General features: G+C 41.4%; 1 protein-coding gene across 6 annotated transcripts in view; it reads right to left on the bottom strand.

The window, feature by feature from the left end:
- EML4 (EMAP like 4) overlaps positions 1 to 18,725 on the bottom strand; it is a 257,098-nt gene that overhangs the window by 19,022 nt on the left and 219,351 nt on the right. For all 6 annotated transcript variants that reach the window (XM_084623061.1, XM_084623062.1, XM_084623059.1 and 3 more), the window contains 5 exons: positions 17,511 to 17,636; positions 17,220 to 17,351; positions 16,665 to 16,732; positions 5,369 to 5,457; positions 3,879 to 3,976 (listed from right to left, as the gene is read on the bottom strand). In XM_084623061.1, the coding sequence (XP_084479187.1) occupies positions 3,879 to 3,976; positions 5,369 to 5,457; positions 16,665 to 16,732; positions 17,220 to 17,351; positions 17,511 to 17,636 (513 nt within the window). The remainder of the gene's footprint in view (positions 1 to 3,878; positions 3,977 to 5,368; positions 5,458 to 16,664; positions 16,733 to 17,219; positions 17,352 to 17,510; positions 17,637 to 18,725) is intronic.

Genomic DNA, 18,725 nt, shown 5'->3' with positions numbered 1-18,725 from the left:
ACGCGGTGTTTCACCGTGTGCGTGGGGTTTAGGATCTGTGTGCGCACGCACACACACAACTTAGAGGGAACAGTGGAGGACATATTTTTATAGTTTGGGACATACCACTCACTGACTGTGTAACAGGACCCTATACTTCTTGTGCTGCCTATAATCCAGATGGTTAGAAATACATATCCTATCTCAGCTGAACATCCCTTGTTAATAACAACACATCTCAGGAAAGACGCAGTGTATATTACTGCAGGGCATGCTAATACCCATTAAGATTTGCTCAGTTTTTCCACTACAAATATAACATTTCAATAAAAAACCCTACCTGGCACATTAATTTTGGGCATGAGTCAGGCATATAGTCTTATCCCAGGGATAATTTTTTCCCATCCCCCAAATTTGAAACAAATATTTCAAACTGATGTAGCAGTTTGAGAAGCTTTCTTATACTTGTAAAACAAAATACACAACTTATTAAAATCCATAAAATGTTGCAAATATGTCTAAAATATGGACTGTATCCTTGTTATTCTAACTTTAAATATTTTAAAAGGTTTTATTTATTATTTTAGTTGCGGTGTCACCTAGAAGCCCCAATCAAGTCCCTATTACTGTATTACACATACACACGCACACAGAAAAGACAGCATTCTATTACCATGGCCTTAAATTCAGACTTGAGTAAAATAAACCTATGCTATGTTTTGAAATTGCTGCTTCTCATCAAGAGCAGTTTCAGTCTCAGCCATGTTAAAGGGTCTGCAAAACTCAGAAAAAAACCTCTGTGACCCATCTGTAACTGTTCTTTTGATGTGATGCAGATGTGTATTCTACTTACAGTTACTACTTAGGTGTGTGCACGCCCAGTACACCAGAGCTGGAACTTTGCCTAGCTGTACCCATAGTGGTGATGCTCACATCCTGCCGCCCTAACCCCTCCCCTGTCCATATAAGGGCAGCATCACCCCCTCCTTTCCTTTGCATCACAAGTCAGAAGTACAGACTCCAAAGCAGAGGGGACAGTGGGTGGGTCGTGGAATCTGCATCTGCATCACATCTCAAAGGACAACAGTTACAGGCAGGTAACCACTTTCATTTATTTATTTATTTAAAGTAGATGCAATTGTGTGTTCTACTTAGGTGACTCACAAGCAGTATTTACAGGAGGTGGGGCTTGGAGTTTATTTGTAAGGACTGTAGGATTGCCTTCCCAAAGTTTCCGTCTGATCTGGATGCAGCAGGAGTGGCATAGTGGTTTACAAAAGTATGCACAGAGGACCATCTGGCAGCCCTCAAATGTCTAATATAGAAATGCCACCTAGGAAGGCCATCAGCATTGCCCGGACTCTTTTGGGATGAGCTCACACCCTTTGAGGGGGCACAGCCTGGGCTAATTCATATGCTGCCATGATACAGGAAGTTATCCACCTGGACATAGACTCTGAAGAGACTGCTTGATCCTTCATTCAGTCTGCATATGAGACAAGCAAATGAGATGAGTAATGGAATGACTTGGTCCTAGCTGGATAAAAAGCTAAACGTCACCTGACATCCAGTGTGTGTAGATGTTGATCTCTGGTGTTGAATGCTGCTTAGGGAAGAACACTAGTAAATACACAGCTTGGTTCAGGTGTTACTGGGAAACCACTTAAGATAAAAACTTGTGGTGTGGCCACAGGGGTATTTTGTCTTTAGCAAATTGTGTGTACTGGGGCTCCACCATAAAAGCTGCAACTCCCTCACTCTCCTTGCAGATGTTTTTGCCGCAAGACACAAAGTTGTTGCTAAGACAGTATTAAGGTCCCACAAAGGCTCTTTTACCTTTGGTGAAAACAAGTGACTCCTGTCAAGAACCTTACTGCCACCAACTTCCCATAGATGAGCAGATAAAATGCCAAAATCGCCATCAGGTGGACTCTCAGTGAACTAAGAACAAGACCAGGAAACTGAAGGTGTAACAAGTACTCCAGGACGTCCTGGAAACAAGCCAGCTTTGGATGAAGTCTCCAGGCTAACACCCGTACTAAGAAGCCCGGTAGCTCTGTCACATGGCCAGAAGGTACCAAAGGTACAACGGAGGATGAGGTGGTAGAAGCCATGGCAGCAGCAAACTCTTGAACCAGTGGAGAGTCCGGGTCTGAGAAGCAAAATAGGTCTGATGCTGCCTGGTATGCCACTTGTGCGAAGACAGTCTGCACTAGTGCCGATGTCAGTCCTGGACTCGATGGACACCCCATTGCTGGAACTGGAGCCAACTGTATGGGCTCTGGCTGATCTCGGAGTGGTATCGGGGAGCGGTAGGAAGGACCTGCTCCAGCCCGCATGCCAGAGGGAGTACAGTGCCAGGCACCACTCCTCTTAGGAGACGAGGATAAGTCTCCCCAAGTCCTAGAATGGTTCTGTTTCTTTGTGTGGGACCTTTTCCCAGGGAAGGGGGAAATGACATCTCTTCCTCTTGAGGGAAATGGCAGAGCCTGAGCATGGAGTGGCATCATTTGCCAGAGCTGAAGGCAACTGCTGATGCGACAAGGGCCTTGGGGCTGAAGTGGGCCTCATGGCCTGCTCCACTAGGCGCTGCTTCAGCCGCCAGTCTCTTGCCACCTGACTCCTCTTAGCGAATAACCTGCAGATGGAACACTGCTCTTTAGTATGTCCCTCACCGAGGCAAAACAAGCACCTCATGTGGTGCCTCACTGTACCTCACTGTCGGGATGGCCTCTCCACACATGACAGACAATGCTTGAACCCTGGTGAGGGCATCACACAGGGCAGCCAACTACTCTAAACCTAACCTAAGGTATTACTAACTACTATATACAAGACAATTCTCTCAGGAACTGAGGCTCAAAGCATGAGGTGAGAAACACCACACAGATCATCTATTCTAGCCACGGGAGGTGAGAAGGAACTGAGGAAATTGGGGTGGCACCACCCTTATAAGGCCAGGGGAGGGTCTAGGGCCACAGGGCACGAGTGCTGCCTTAGTAGGTACTGTTAGGCAAAGTACTCTGTTTCCGGTGCACTAGGTGTGCACACGCCTAAGCAGGAAGGAAGCAGAATATATGGCTGCATCTACTCGAAGAAGAACAAGGATATAGCAAATTTAAGGATCAGTTTTTACTCACAATATTTTGGCTTTTGTACAGCAATGTAATGTTGGGTGGCTATTCAGCACTGAAGGACAAATTCAGACTAGGTTTTGGGAGATACAATGCCAGGAAGTTCACTGGAATTACACTTGTTTACACCAGGGTAGAATTTCATCCCTAGATCGTAACAGTTCCCTGTTTTAAAATGTTATAATAGTAATAATAGTTAGAGATCTCCAAATTGATTCTCCTGATCCTAGACAGATACTGTTTTATGTACAGTTATATATTATCAGTCCACTGTTATTGTATGCATGAAAGCTGGTCTTTATCATCAGACTGATAGCATTTTTATGAAATAATGCAACTCATTAACTACATTATCTAATAATGTTGCTCAAAGACATGCCAAGGAGATTTATAAAAGGGCAGGGATACTATATCAGTAGAAAAGAAACAAATGCTGAACTTCCAACACCTCCAAGAAGGACATTCTTTGTATAAACACAAGATAGCTTTTGCATCAGATGGATAGCTTCTGAGTTGAAAGAAAAAATAATGAGGCATGTCTAAAAAGCAATACTATAGGCAATAGGCTTCACCTCATTTTGCTAATAATTTCTTGCTACAAATCATATTTACATTTAAAACCAGTGAAAGATATTGATTGCCAAAAATAAAAAGGATATTGTCACTATTGTTAATCTATAGAGATGGATCCAACACTAAAAAAAAGTTAAACATTGTTACCAAAAGGTATAGCCTATCATTAAACACAGCTGGATAAGAACTTACAGTGCACTTTCCATATCTGCTATACTTCCTTCCATTTTCTGTCACTATGTAGAGGTAAATAAAGTTGTCATGGGATCCTACTGCAAGTAAGGTGCCATCTACAATAGAAGTTTAAAAAATAGTGTAATAATGTTAACATACTGTTTTTTTGAACTGGAATGATTTCATATTTAATACCAATGCATTATTATCAATCATACAATTCTGAATGAGCTAGTACCCAAGAGCATGGAACTAACTATACTGCTTTCCAACTGGTCTCCTATTTTTCCCCTATTTTCATGGTGATTGTGATTATGGGGTAAGTGAGTTTGCTTCCCACTATGTCTTGGATAAACAGGGTTATCATTGGACAGGGAACTAGGCTAGCTAATGAATCCTCAGCTTGCACTGGACTTCTGATAATGGCTGACAACATGCAGTCCTAAAGTTCTCAGTTTTGAGATTCACTGGAGATTATCTCCAAAGAACAGTTTATTTTTTTTAAATGTAAAGTTATTACACATGAACCAATGCTAATCAAAGGCTAACTTCACAACATCTTCAACAAAGTCACCGTAGCACAGTATTTAAACATTACAAGCTGTTTTCTAATAACAATAAAGGTCCTTGGTACTATTAACCATTTCACTGCCTGGGAACATGATCAAACTCCTCTGTAGCACCAATGAATGTGAGTGCTCTGAAATGAAATGCTGTTGTTGGTAAATAGGGCAGCAGTAGAGATAAGTTTTGCCCAATTTACCTGGCATGTTATGCAACAGCAAACATGAAACAGGCTTGCCACACTTCTCTTCCATCCAGTCAGAAGAGAGGATTCAACTACTGCCCGTTTGTCAGACTCTCATAAGATGACCTTGGGTTTTATTCAGTAAGAGGATACCTTTCCACATAATCTCTACACAAATAATTAATAGCAAATGGCCTTTAGTTTGAGAGAGAGACACACCTGAATTTAACTTAAGTTTTAAAATGTATTAGTACAAAAACAATAAAGTGAATAATAAATACAATAAAAGCTGTTTAAGATCTTAAAACATTCAAAGAATGTTTGGGCACACTTAAAAAGTTACAAATACGTCTTAAAATCAAGCTTTCATTGCTTCATTTACCTTACCTTTACATTCAGTTTAGAGTTACTGAATTCCCCTGAAAGAAATGATGACATCACATCACAACCACCTATACAATGGGGTGCTGTGTTAGGCAACAGTGATGTTTGCAGAGATAGAACAGTAAATATAAAACTGAATTCCAGTGCAGGCAAAATGCAAATGAAGCTGTAATTGTTAATTTACACATGTATTTTGTTTATGATCTTAAGCAATTTTTTAAAAGCTCTGCAGTTCCCTATTATTGTAGGGTAATTTGATGTGTAACACATTAATAGCTTAACAATTCCAGAGAAGTGCAGGAAAAACACCTATTTTATTGGAATTAAAACATGCAATTACAGTGAAGTGCCCAGAATACACAGGAAGTTTGCCTACCTACTGAGTAGCGCATCACTGAAAGCTGTTCATTACCATCAGTGTGTATTGAAACCAGGTCTCTTGTTTCTGCATCCAAAACAAACCACCTGTTAAGGAAAGAGTTCTAGTGAGTGTTACTTCTACTTAAACAAAACCAAAAAATGTAAAAGCACTGCATTCTATCTCACTGCTTATTAGCATGATATCCTTTCAATGTACCGTATTAACTTGTTTTAATTAAACATTTTCTTTTCGGTTTCTAGGTTTACAAAATGATGTATATTCCAGTGACAGATATACAAGCATACCAAAACACCACTACATATATTTATTCTTGAATACAGAATAGTTATTCGTATATCATGTAATGTAGATGATACACATGCTGGTGAAACTATGATTTGATTACAGCAGGTCTCTGTTAGAGCTCACTATATTTTAGCTTCAATTATCATCTCACATTTTCACGTACTTTCCGAAAAATTCACATTTGGGCCTGAAATTTTCCGTCCTTGGTGTCTACCTGCAAATGAATTCTTCTGGAAAGTCTGAACAAAATCTCTGCAGTCATTTTTGAGTCCAAACTTCTTCCTCCCTCCCACTCCAAAAGAAAAAAGTAAATAAAGCTACAGCTGAAGTTTGAAACTAGTCCTTTTTGCTTATTTAGAAAAAGTGGCTTTGATTTAAAAACTTGAATTGAAACTTGCATACAGAGTGGAGATGAGTAGGGGGGGGGGGCGGAGGAGCATCTGCAGCTACCCATTTGAGGTAGAAAGTGAATTCTGATTTGATATTTTCTGCAATCCTTCATCTTTACTTTCTGTGAATATTTACATTATACATTCAAATAGAAAAATTCACAATTTATCCCATGTAGGTTAACTGTATAAGTTACCTGGCATTCCTTCTGTTCCCAGAAGAGGTGACCTATGTAACTAATTAAATTCAGCACAAATTGAATTTTACTAACATGATTGAATATACACTTCAAAATCCATGACATGTTTGTTAGTTCTGTAAATAGCATAAGTTACAGTGTGATGTGCAAACAGTATCTTCTATTGTGATATTGCATGTTAAATATTTGAATAATCTGTAGACCAAGATTATTCAGTGGGGCAGTTTAGAAAGAATTATGAGTAATGAATGAATTTGAGACTATTTACTGTAGATAATCTGGTCATCTCTAGTACTGAGCATGCATAGTAGAAAAATGTCATTAAATCTACAGCGCCACACTTAAACACATACACACTGTATGCCAGTGTGAAGCTAGGTAGGTGGTTCAAGGAACTTAGAAGTTTTACTTCAAGATGAACAGGTCTACAGTAAGGAACTTAAATGGCCTGTTAACCAAGGGCTGTCTGTGACTGTAGGCACAGCTCTAAGCAAGGGGGTGGTGCATAAACTGCACTACTCTAGTTGTCTCAGGAGGCTTTGTGATTGAGAGAGGTACCTCTGAATCACAATTCCTCCCTTACTATTTCTTTGTACTGCAAGCAGCAGCCATGACTTCCACACACAGCACAAGTGGCAGAGTCGGCTCTAATGGCCGAAGATGGAAACCGCAGGCAGCTTAGGCAATATTCTTGTCATATATATATATATATTTTCTTGTCTATACAATCCAAGTTTCTGATAATATAATTCGAATTAGCAAAACTGCATCCTTTGTTATTAATGTATAGCATAAAACTTCTCCTCGGGCCGCCACTTGGACGTGGTGGAGAAGCTTGCGTATACTTAAAACCCTAGAGAGCGATGCATCTGGAGTCCTGTACTCCTGGTACTGTACTCCTGTACTCCTCACCCATGGCGGTGAGGTCGAAGGCGAGGTACCAAAGTGCAGCCCAGCACAACACAACCCAGTATAAGACCTCAACGGCAGAACAGGTGGATGAAGCAGGCTGTGAGGGCAGATGAAGGCTGCAATGGAGGAGACCTCCCCAATTGTCTTGGACCTCCTTGACACCGGACATAGGTGCCTATTCCGCCAAGATTTGTGTGGCTGCTGGTGCGCATCAGCTCCCCCACATTAAACTACTCAAACACAGGCTTCTTTCACAGGAAGAACTTTTTCCCTCCCCCTCCCCCTAAAAATCCTGAGGCGATGGGCAAATGGCGATGGGGATAGGTGAAGGTCACCAGCAGTCTCTAGTCACAGACCCACATGCAGGCAGTGACCGCAAGATGGTTGTCATGTGCCTCTGGACTGGGTTAGGGGGCATTTTCAGCAGCAGTGGTCATGACTGAGCAGGCCATTTTAGGAACCCCTCCGCTCACCCCATGTGGAGAAGGGGCTAGAAAGGTGTCCCAAACACAGGCTATCCCACCATACCTGATTGGATACCTGCGTCCAGAGGGATCACTCCCAATGAGTGGAAAAGCAAAAATGTTTCTTGTCGCTTGGAATGTTCATACCCTACTAGACGAATCAAAAAGCGAAAGACGCAAACACAGAACAGCAATTGTTGCCCGAGAACTCTTGAGGTACAACACCAATATCGCTGCTCTGTACGAAACAAGACGTACAGATGAAGGCCACTTGAGGGAAGAGGGCAGCGGTTACACTTTCTTCTGGACAGGAAAACCAGCAAGCGACAGGCAAATACCCGGCGTTGGCTTTGCGATCAAGAGCCTTCTAGTCAACCGCTTGACTGATCTCCCTGTCGACATCAATGAGCACCTTATGACCCTCCGCATCCAATTGGTCAATAAGTCATTTGCCACTATTATCCGTGCGTATGCACCAATACTTGACGCTGAAGAAGAACAGAAAGAATCCTTCTACACTGACCTTGATAAAATTTTTTCATCCATTCCAAAAACAGATAAAATAATCCTCTTAGGGGACTTTAACACAAGAGTTGGCTGAGATTCTAACGTATGGAATAGCACCATTGGGAAGGAAGGAGTGGGTAAGACCAATTCCAATGGCATCTTTCTGCCAATGTGCAGAGCACAAACTTGTGATCACAAATACAATCTTCAGACAAAGCAACAAGTACAAAACAACTTGGCAACACTCCCACTCAAAACAGTGGCACCTTCTAGACCATGTCATTGTAAGAACACATGATCTAAGATGTCCAAATCACTCATATCATGAGAGAAGACGACAATTGATGGACTGACCACTGCCTGGTGAGGTAAGTCATGTCCATCAGGATTGCACGGAAACATAGAAATCAATCCAAATCATACAGATGGCAATACAACATCCAAAGACTTCAATCCTTAGTGCACCAAGAGAACTTCCAAACACTCCTCAGTGGAAAACTGGCCATATGCACACCTTGAAATGATGAAACACGTGTCAAAGAAGACTGGGAAGTCCTAAAACAGACCCTTCATGAGGTTTGTGAGAAATGCATTGGCCTTGCTACCTGCCGCCATCAGGACTGGTTTGACAATAACAACACTGAGATTACAGCCATTTCAAACCAGAAGAGAAAAGCTTTCTGTGACTGGCAAAACCAACCACTATACAGTCAGAAGCACAGCTCTTTCCATCAGCTCAAAGCTGAACTTCAAAGGATGATCCAAGAAATCAAAAACAAATGGTGGGAGGACAAAGCAAAAGAAATCCAAACATTCGCTGACAGACATGATATGAGGAGCTTTTTTTGTGAGACAAAGACCCTGTACGGACTAAGCTCATGTGGTCTCACACTTCTGAGATCCGAAGATGGTAGTCCCCTTCTTAAAGGTAATGAATCCATCAAAGAGTGCTGGAAGGAAAACTAACAAAAGCTTCTAAATCGAGAATCAACTGTTACTGACGACACCATCGACTCCATCCCTCAAAACCCAATCTGGGAAACTCTTGCCAACCCACCAACACCTGAGGAGGTCTGCAAAGCAATTAAATAAATGAAGAACAATAAAGCACCAGGTCTTGATGGCATACCAGCTGTGGTACTGAGAGTCGGGGGAGAAACAGTAACTAACAAGCTTCACTTGCTGCTACTCCAAATCTGGTGCACTGAAGAAACCCCTGCTGAGTTACGTAATGCTACATCGTCACCATTTTCAAAAAGGGAGACAGGGCCGACTGTGGCAACTATCAAGGCATTGCCCTCCTCTTCATCGCTGGGAAGATTCTTGCTATAATCTTACTGAATCGCCTGCTCCCTCTTGCAGAGGAAGTACTTCCAGAGTCCCAGTGTGGCTTCAGACCATCACGAAGCACAAGTGACCTGATTTTCGCAGCCAGGCAGATGCAGGAAGACTGTCAAGAACAACACCAGGAGCTGTATATGGCCTTTATCGATCTGACCAAAGCCTTCAACTCTATCAACCGTGAGGCTCTGTGGAAAATCATGTCAAAGTTTGGCTGTCCAAGAAAATTTATCACCATTGCAAGACTCCTCCATGACCAGACTGACTGCCTCCATCCTGTGCAGCGGTTCCACCTCTGAGCCCTTTGTCATCCAAACTGGCCTGTGTCCTGGCACCCATCCCTTTCTCCATTTTCTAAGCAGCTATGAAAACATTAACCCAAGACCGTCTACCACAGGGCACTGGAATCCAATATCGGACTGATGGCAACCTCTTCAACCTTTCTCGTCTCCATGCCAGAACTAAAGTAATATCGGCAACAATAAACAAAGTCCAGTGCACAGATGATTGTGCTGTAGTTGTACACTCGAAGGAGGATTTACAAACAGCCCTTAATTGCTTCGCGAAAGCTTACAAAAGCCTAGGGCTAATTCTGAACATCAGCAAAACAAAAGTTCTCCACCAGCCAGTCCCTGGTCAATCCTCAGACCCAGCAAGGAGGATCTACATCGACAAAGAAGAACTGGACAATGTAGAACACTTTGCCTATCTTGGCAGCCATCTCTCACAGAGGGCAGAACAGATGACGAGATTCAGCACAGAATTCACTGTGCCAGCCTTGCCTTTGGCAGGCTGTCTCGCCGGGTGTTCAACAATCACAACGTCAGAACGCATACTAGACTTTTAGTTTATAAAGCAGTTGTAATCCCAGCTCTCCTCCATGGCTGTGAAACTTGGCTGACCTACAGAAAACACCTGAAAAACCTGGAACACCAGCACCAGCACTTTCTTTGGAAGATCCTCATCATAAAGTGGAGGATCATCACACTAATGTCAGTGTCCTCACAGAGGCCATCTTCAGTGCTGAGGCCCTGATTATCCAGCACCAGCTGAGGTGGAGCGGGCACTGTGTGCACATGTCTGATATATGCTTACCAAAACAACTGCTGTCCGCCCAACTCACCAAAGGAGGAAGGAAATGGGGAGGCCAAAAGAAACGCTTTAAAGACTCCCTCAAGATAAACATCAAGAGATGTGGCATCGACACCACACACTGGGAGACAGCAGCCCAGGATAGGGATAACTGGTGAAGGCTTGTCAGAGAGGGAACGTCCACTTTTGAAGAAAATTGCCTTGGCCTGGTTGCAGAAAAATGCCAGAAAAGAAAGGAAAGATAACTGTCACGCAGCAATCGTGGCCCTACTCTGTCTTCCAACACTACCTGCAATATCTGCCAATGAGCCTGTGACTCAAGAATTGGACTCCTCAGTCACCAAAGGACCCATGAAAAATAAAGAGACCATCCTCGACCTCGAGGGATCGCTGATGATAGCATAAAAATATAAGATGAGCCATCTTGTTAAGTTAATTTTGAGATAACTTTGACTTCAAATGTCAGAAAATTACAGAAGTGAATCTCACAACTATAACATTGCACTAAAGATATTTTTTTCATTTAACATAATATACAGTTACATAGACGTTACATACTGTATAAATGGGACAAATTCATTCAGAGACATATCTAGTCCATCATTTTCATATTGTATATTGTAAAAATTAATACAGGGCATTCCAAAAGAAACTTAAAAGAACTTAAAATAAATTCCAGGATCAACAGTATACACAATTAAATTTGATAGAAGAAGCACCAATTCTATTTTATTAATGCAGAGTCTGAAACCCAGGTATCTCAAAAATGGCTTAGGCAAAAATGGTGGAAAAATGGCTAAAAATGTTTTCATTAGACAGCAATAGAAACCACCCTCAATAATATCACTCTAATATAATGGAAAAAGCCAACTCTGCTTACTTATGAGCTGTACACAGATTTTTCAAGGTAACTGGGTGAATCAGATATTTCAAATTGCTGCTCTGGTACTGAATTTCATTCCCACCCTCTTGCCTGCTCCTGCCACAGGATTAACTCAAAATGCTACTTTCCTACATTTCTGTGACAGCTGAGGTAGGGAAAGGGAAATTTGTTAACGGGGAGGGAGAAAACTGTGCCCTTATCTCCAATGGGAGAGAAATAGCGACTCCTTATAGTAACTCTGCTATATGATACACGCTGATGGAAGGCCACAGGAACATGAGATATACAACTGCAGTCTTCAGTGGGTTGACAATTATCATATTTTCCATGATAAATAAATACATTAGTCTGAAACACTTTGCACTAGATTCCTTGGGGCTGATTCAACATCACATTACTCCAGTTTTTGCTGGTGTAATTCTACCACAACCAATTGTGAATCAGGTCCCTTCTTTGTTTCAGTCCAGATGGCTGCTACACCTCTTCCTGTGTGAGCAATAAAATGGAAGAGAAAGGCCTCACTTTACACGTGTCTCTCCTACAGGACACTCCTAGCATGTGCACTGCAATGAGAAACCTAATCTAATTGTCTGACACAGAAAGAGAAGATGAGTTCATTTCCTTTTTTAATAAAAAGGAGGCAGGATGCTGAATCATAGGGCAAGAACTGAGTTACAAGAATGAGCCATGGCAAACCTACTTCTTTACTAAGCCAGGCAGGCAGGCAACCTCCTTACTAAACTCTCCCAAGTCCTGAGGGACATGCACCAGATTGCTGGCTCTGAATGCTGATGAATGGTCTTATTGGGTTATATTAGGGGACAGATGGGTGGTAGTGCTTAGGGAGGTGGCTGCTAGATTCAGGTGGGCAGTGGTGCTGGGATTTGGGAATTAAAAAGTCTTTCTAAACAATGGCCAGGACCAGTTCTTAGTAAAGCTGATTGATCCTGAAAGCATCTGTATTAGTCCCATCAAAATGTTTTACTACCCTACCATATCCGAAAACATCAAACCTTGAGGCCTGAGTGCCACCTAGTTAATGTCAATTACTTAAAACTTTAAATACCGTAAAAGCCTCATGGCTTTTCTAGACAAACATCTCGTGTGCGCCGCAAGCTGAGGTATAAATTACTTTGTACGAGACTGCAGTAAACTAAATGTCCACATGGTCCTGCTGCCACACACCATAAGTTCTCTAGTGCACTTTGATTTACGTCTATTTCAAAGTGGGTTATGTCAAATTGCACCACTAGCAACACACATCTACAAAAGTGGTGCACAAAATGTAATTTACTGAAAGGGTAGAGAAAGGAGGCTGCAATGCACATCTCGTGTACCTTTAATACATTCAACTTTATCTGGCACCGGATATACGGTTATGTAACATGCTGCCTAATTCTCTGGAATCTTTTTCTTCTTCAGAGTGAGGTACAATCATGAGGTAAACAGCAGACTAGATTATTAGCACCAAACTGTAATACTAGTCAGTGCAGTATGACAAACTATGAATTTAGGAGGAAAGTGCTGGTCAGACCTCATTTAGTTAGTTCATTGTACTTCCACAAGCTTTAGTCATAGACACACTACCTTAGTTCTCCCAGTCTAGCAGTGAATGTACAGTAATTGCCAGTGAGAGAGTCAGTCTCCATGAAATGTGTTTCCAGTCTACCAAATACAGCTGGGTTCTACTTTAGGACTACAAGTTCTCGGGGGGAGGGGGGGGGCGCTCATTTCCAAATGAATGTACGCAGCAAGCAGATGGTAACCAGCCCTGTAAAGTTCTACTGGGCTGTGAAATGCAAGGACTGTCTGCTAAGTGAACTCTTAGACTTCTGATCTGTAGACCAGATTAAAACAGACAAATATTCCTGAGCCATAGACAAAATCGTAGGTCTTTGGCCTTTGCTGATTTTCACCGAGGATTTCTCCCACTTGTTACTGCAGATATCATGCCTAACTTGTTTATGAACTGATTGAAGCACCTTGCACATACTGTGGCATTTTTAATCTCTAGGTCATGCCCCCAAACACTTGAAAAGAATTTCCTTTCTCCAGATACAAGTTTTTTTCTATGTTGGAAAAGAAAACAAAACAAAATACCGCTCTTGGGAAAAGAAGATGGTGAACAGCTCCACAGCTCCAGAATTAAAACTAATTCTACCAGGCGGGGCACTTATGGCACAGTACATGATTGCTGGCAATTTACCTCTGTAGACTCACAGGATTACTGGCGAAATCATGAGTCAACAGAAATAAAGTAAGATACAGAGCATGGGTAGCATTCAAGAATGGACATTATCTTTTGCCATAATGTTTGCATATTTCCATAAAACTATCTGGTTGATGCTGATCTGGTTGATGCAAGATATGCCAATGAATGTCTAGTAATGGGCTATAAAAACTTACTAGTTTTGTCAAGGAACTAGCAAAGAGATAAAGCTTCCTGTAGCTAAACACAGCGGCCAGATCCTCAGCTGGTGCAAATCAATGTAGCTTTGTTGACTTCAGTGAAGCTACACTTATGTACTTCAGCTGAGGATCTGGACCAGTAGGTCTTCTCTGCCTTTTAGTTTTCTCATGAGGTCATTGGTAGCTTTCAAAGATGTCTGGTTCATCTAAAAAAAGCTCGATCTGTTTTTTCAGCAGCGCTTTTGAATGGTTAGATCAAAAGTGCTCAAAGTGACATGAATAGCAACTTGGTGCTTTATTTCCCCTTGAATAATAATTTTGCCAGCCCTTGAGAAACTATGGAATGGTAGTCTGTACATTACTTAACAATATATTTTTCAGCAGGATTTCCTATCACCAGGATCTGTACTTTTTCAGCTCTGCAGTTGCAGAAAACTGAGGTACCAATGAAAAAAATCAATTTTCTACAATCTGATGGACAGAATTATGATTGGACATGAAGAGAGTATTTAAAGTAGCAGGTAACAACACATGCAGCAGGCTACATAGAGACAGCCTGAATGGAGAAAAGATACTGAAATACTGACTGATGGGAAATGAAAAGGGGAAAACCCACCCCAGAAGTCTGACAATATGCCATGGTTGATAACAATGCACCATCTCTGACTGAGGAAGGCAAAAGGAGGAGAGGAAGAAAGTTCATATTGTTCTTCAGATATTAGGATGCTAACACCAAGAGGACCAAGTAATGTTATAATGGAAGTGATTTTCTGGAAGACCAGCTCCAGGGAAGGCTACTTTAAAAAAAAAAATCAGTGAACACCAAACTACACAGCTTGACCATCCACTCTGACTCTTGTTCAAAGTTTAAGGTGGACCTCAAGAATGTCTAAGAGTTGCAATGGCGCTCTCTCTCTCTTTCACAAATATTACTAGTACAGGAGGTTTGCTCTGGCTCGTTCTTTTCACTCAGTTCTTGCCCTGTGATCCGGCCCTTCTGCTCTATTAAATAAACTAAGGAAGAAGTACTGAGTCAATTTAAAGCCATATCAAGAAAGTGATGGTAAAGGTAAGAACACATGGAAGAAGTGGAAACCAAGCAAACTGGAGACGAATTATATCTTTGTCCGGAAATTACAAGAGGTTTCTTTCCTGATTAATGGCCTGATGGAGCTCCCACTGCATTCAGTAAGGATTGGATCAGGATCTTAGAGGGGGTTTCGGAAAGGTATTGAGTGCCCACAGTTCTCAATGAAGTCAATAGGAGTTGTAAATGCTCAGTTCCTCTCAGGACCAAGCCCTAAATACTTAAAATTTTGCTGACATGACAGCAATCAAGTGAACTACGGCCTGGTCTACACCTAAAACTTAAGTTGACCTAGCTACATTGCTCAGACCTGTGAAAAATGTCATGCCCTGTGCAATGTAGTTAGGTTGACCTAACCCTCACTGTTGATGCAGCTAGGTTAACAGAAGAATTCTTCTGTCAGCTAGCTACTGTTTTTTGAGAGGGTGGATTTTCTACAGCGACGGAAAAACACTTTGTGGCGCTATTGTAACTGTCTACCCGAGAGCTGCCCCACTGTAGCAACTGTACTATAGATATACACTAAATAAAAAAACAGGTCATGTTATTTTACCAGTACGTTGTCTAATCCTGCTCAGACCTGGTCTAAATGACACAGTGGTAAAAACACTGTTGGATGCAAGAGTGTTTTCTCTGAGCTCAAAAATCCCTAGAGAAGACAAGGCCTTATGGTCTTTTACAGAGGTTGCCTTGAGCCAGAGAGAGTTTGGATTTGCATCTAGAGCCAAATTTCTCCAAAGCTGAGAAATGTTTGAATCCAGAGTTTTGATCAGGACCTCTCTAGCCTTTAGTGATGCAAGGATATTATGATGAAGCTGAACTGAGACACAGGGCTGGACTACCTCACTGTGCTAACTCTCTGTACTGTTACAATAATGTGCAATGCAGCACTCTTTTCTTTGGATAGGTTCAATGCACTAAGCCTGCCTCCTTTCCTAGGGATAGAGGCCTCTGCAGGTCAATATGAAGGGAGTGTATGTGGCTGGGAGGAGGAGAAGGTACTATAATTCACCTGTCTTATGAATTAGTTTAAGGTGATCTGCAAAGGGTAGGAGTGAAAGGAAAAAGGTCTTTGCCCTCTTTTGCTTCTTTAGGATATATAAAGAAGTTTTGAAAGGGTACCTCCCCCTCCCCACTCCAAAAAAAAGAGAGGGTGGATGATTCTGCCTTTTAATTTTTTAAATTTAATTAAAAAAAATAAACTTAGAAATTCAAGTCTTGACTCCTTGGAAGATTCTATGACTACTGGAGAATGAATAAAATTAGGACATCTCAAGAGAGTGAAAGATGAGCAAATGCGGAAGGAAGAGATTTTTTAGGCGGGTTGTTTAATATTTTTTCTTTAGTGACCAATTCATTCCCATGTCTAATTGAAATTAGGGGAAAAGGATGTCTTAGTTTCAACATTTCACCTTTTCAAATAAGGTATGGCAGCTCACAACACCCATCTTCCACGCCTCCCAAAAACTGCTTCTCAATGCTAGGAAATATCAGGCTTGACAATCCAAATATTTCAAAAGTAATTAAAAAAATTGAAAAACCTTTAACCTCTCCCCCACCCTAACCACCACCTTTCAAGATAGCCAGCTTCACACATAAGAAGGAAGGAAAAAAGGGCCTAAAACACAATATTTAAAATTCCTTTACAGGTCACTTTTACACTTCAGGAACATCATCCCCCCTTCCTTTCCCTCATCATAACAAAACCAAAATATATTTACCTTCCCGAGTGTGTTCCTATTGCTACCACTGTTCCACTTGGATGGAAATCAGCACAGTGCCCTGGTTCCTGCAAGAGACAGGTGTAGATATATGACTTAATATCAAATGTATTAATATTCACAACCTCCCTTATATTTAAGCAATGTTAAAAGACAGGACAAGAAAAGTCTCAGTTAAACACATCATTCACAGCTTTGATCATTCAAGTATTATATAAACTCCCACCTTCCCAGTTTCTGTAAGTGTGTACGCTTTGGGGGGAGATGTTTCCACACACACGTCCCCAAGTTAAATTTTCACAGCACTTGACAGTTCACTATTAAAATTAGCCAAGGTGCTAGGTACTACTGAGCTACTTGAACCAATATTTATATTTTGCAGAGGCAGGACACCTTCCAGCTAACCATTTTAATGCTACAGTTTCCCACATTTTGCCTGTTTGTGCAGGACAAGCTACATATGGTTAATTTCAAATGCTTCTGAAAGACATTTTAAGTACTTTCCCTCTGACTGTTATTTTTAAACTCGATGCCATTAGAAGAAAGCTCACGTACATCTAGCAGCCTGGTCCATTCTAGTGTGTGATCCACAGAGTTCCACATACAAACTTGCCTATCTTGAGCACATGTTAACAACAAATCTTTGAAGGGATGTGTTGCCAGACCCCAGAGCTCATCTGTGTGACCCTGAAAAGGAAACACATTATTTACTTACTATAGTTCCAAGACATAAACCAGTAAACCCCCCACCCCCCGCAAAAAAAGTCTCTTGATTTAGGTCCTGAGAGAAAATACATACCAGAGGAGAAGTTTGAATTTGCAGTAAAAAAAAAATATTGTGCTCACCTGTACCTCTACTTGGAAACCATCATTGAACGTTCCCCGCAAAATAAAGTTTCGTGAAGTGCCAACTAAAAACTGATCTGCTTTTCCTTCTGCTACTGCTCTGATTGTCCCGTACTGATCAGGAACCTAGGGAAACAAATTTCTGTAAAGGCAAATCTTAACACGTACCAATTTTCATCTTTGAAGGACACAATTACTATAGTGTCTCATGAAACAATAATCAACAGGAGATGCAGTTTCTAATTAAAAAGGAATAATCCAACCTATCTGACATCAGGATATTGACCACATTCAGCAGCTGAGTTCACACAGTCTAATCAGATCACTCCCAAACTTAACTGCAGTTCCACTTCATACACTTATGCATTTTCTCACTAGAAATAATGAAAAGGATCTGCCAGCACACAAGTTTGGGAACACAGAGACCACAACATTTAATGAAACTATTAATGTCTGCTTTAAGGAACAGCACCAAAGAAGCCAGAAAGAGGAGGTGGTTCACTCCGCCCTTTCAAAACCTGGAAGTGTGGGAATGTTAGTGGAGGGGACATTAGAGAGATGAGGTGGGTGAGGTAATATCTTTTATTGGACCAACTTCTCTTTGGTGAGAGAGAGAAGCTTTCGAGCCACACAGAGCTCTTCATCTGATCTGGGAAATGTACTCAGAGCTCACAGCAAAATACAAGGTGGAATAGATTGTTTAGCACAACACATATTTCAAGTTTCAGAGTAACAGCCGTGTTAGTCTGTATCCGCAAAAAGAAAAAGGAGTACTTGTGGTACCTTAGAGACTAACCAATTTATTTGAGCATAAGCTTTCGTGAGCTACAGCTCACTTCATCGGATGCATTCAGTGGAAAATACAGTGGGGAGATTTATATACAAAGAGAACATGAAACAATGGGTGTTACCATACTGTTCCTCAGACGTTCTTGTCAACTGCTGGAAATGGCCTACCTTGATTATCACTACAAAAGGCTTTTTTCCCCCTTGCTCTCCTGCTGGTAATAGCTCACCTTAAGTGATCACTCTCTTGCTACAGTGTGTATGGTAACACCCATTGTTTCATGTTCTCTATGTATATACATCTCCCCACTGTATTTTCCACTGAATGCATCCGATGAAGTGAGCTGTAGCTCATGAAAGCTTATGCTGAAATAAATTGGTTAGTCTCTAAGGTGCCACAAGTACTCCTTTTCTTTTTACATATTTCAA

The sequence above is a fragment of the Lepidochelys olivacea genome (assembly GCF_965140295.1).
Source record: "Lepidochelys olivacea isolate rLepOli2 genome assembly, chromosome: 3".
Lineage (NCBI taxonomy): Eukaryota > Metazoa > Chordata > Testudines > Cheloniidae > Lepidochelys > Lepidochelys olivacea.
This window is presented reverse-complemented; position numbering and strand designations above follow the sequence as displayed.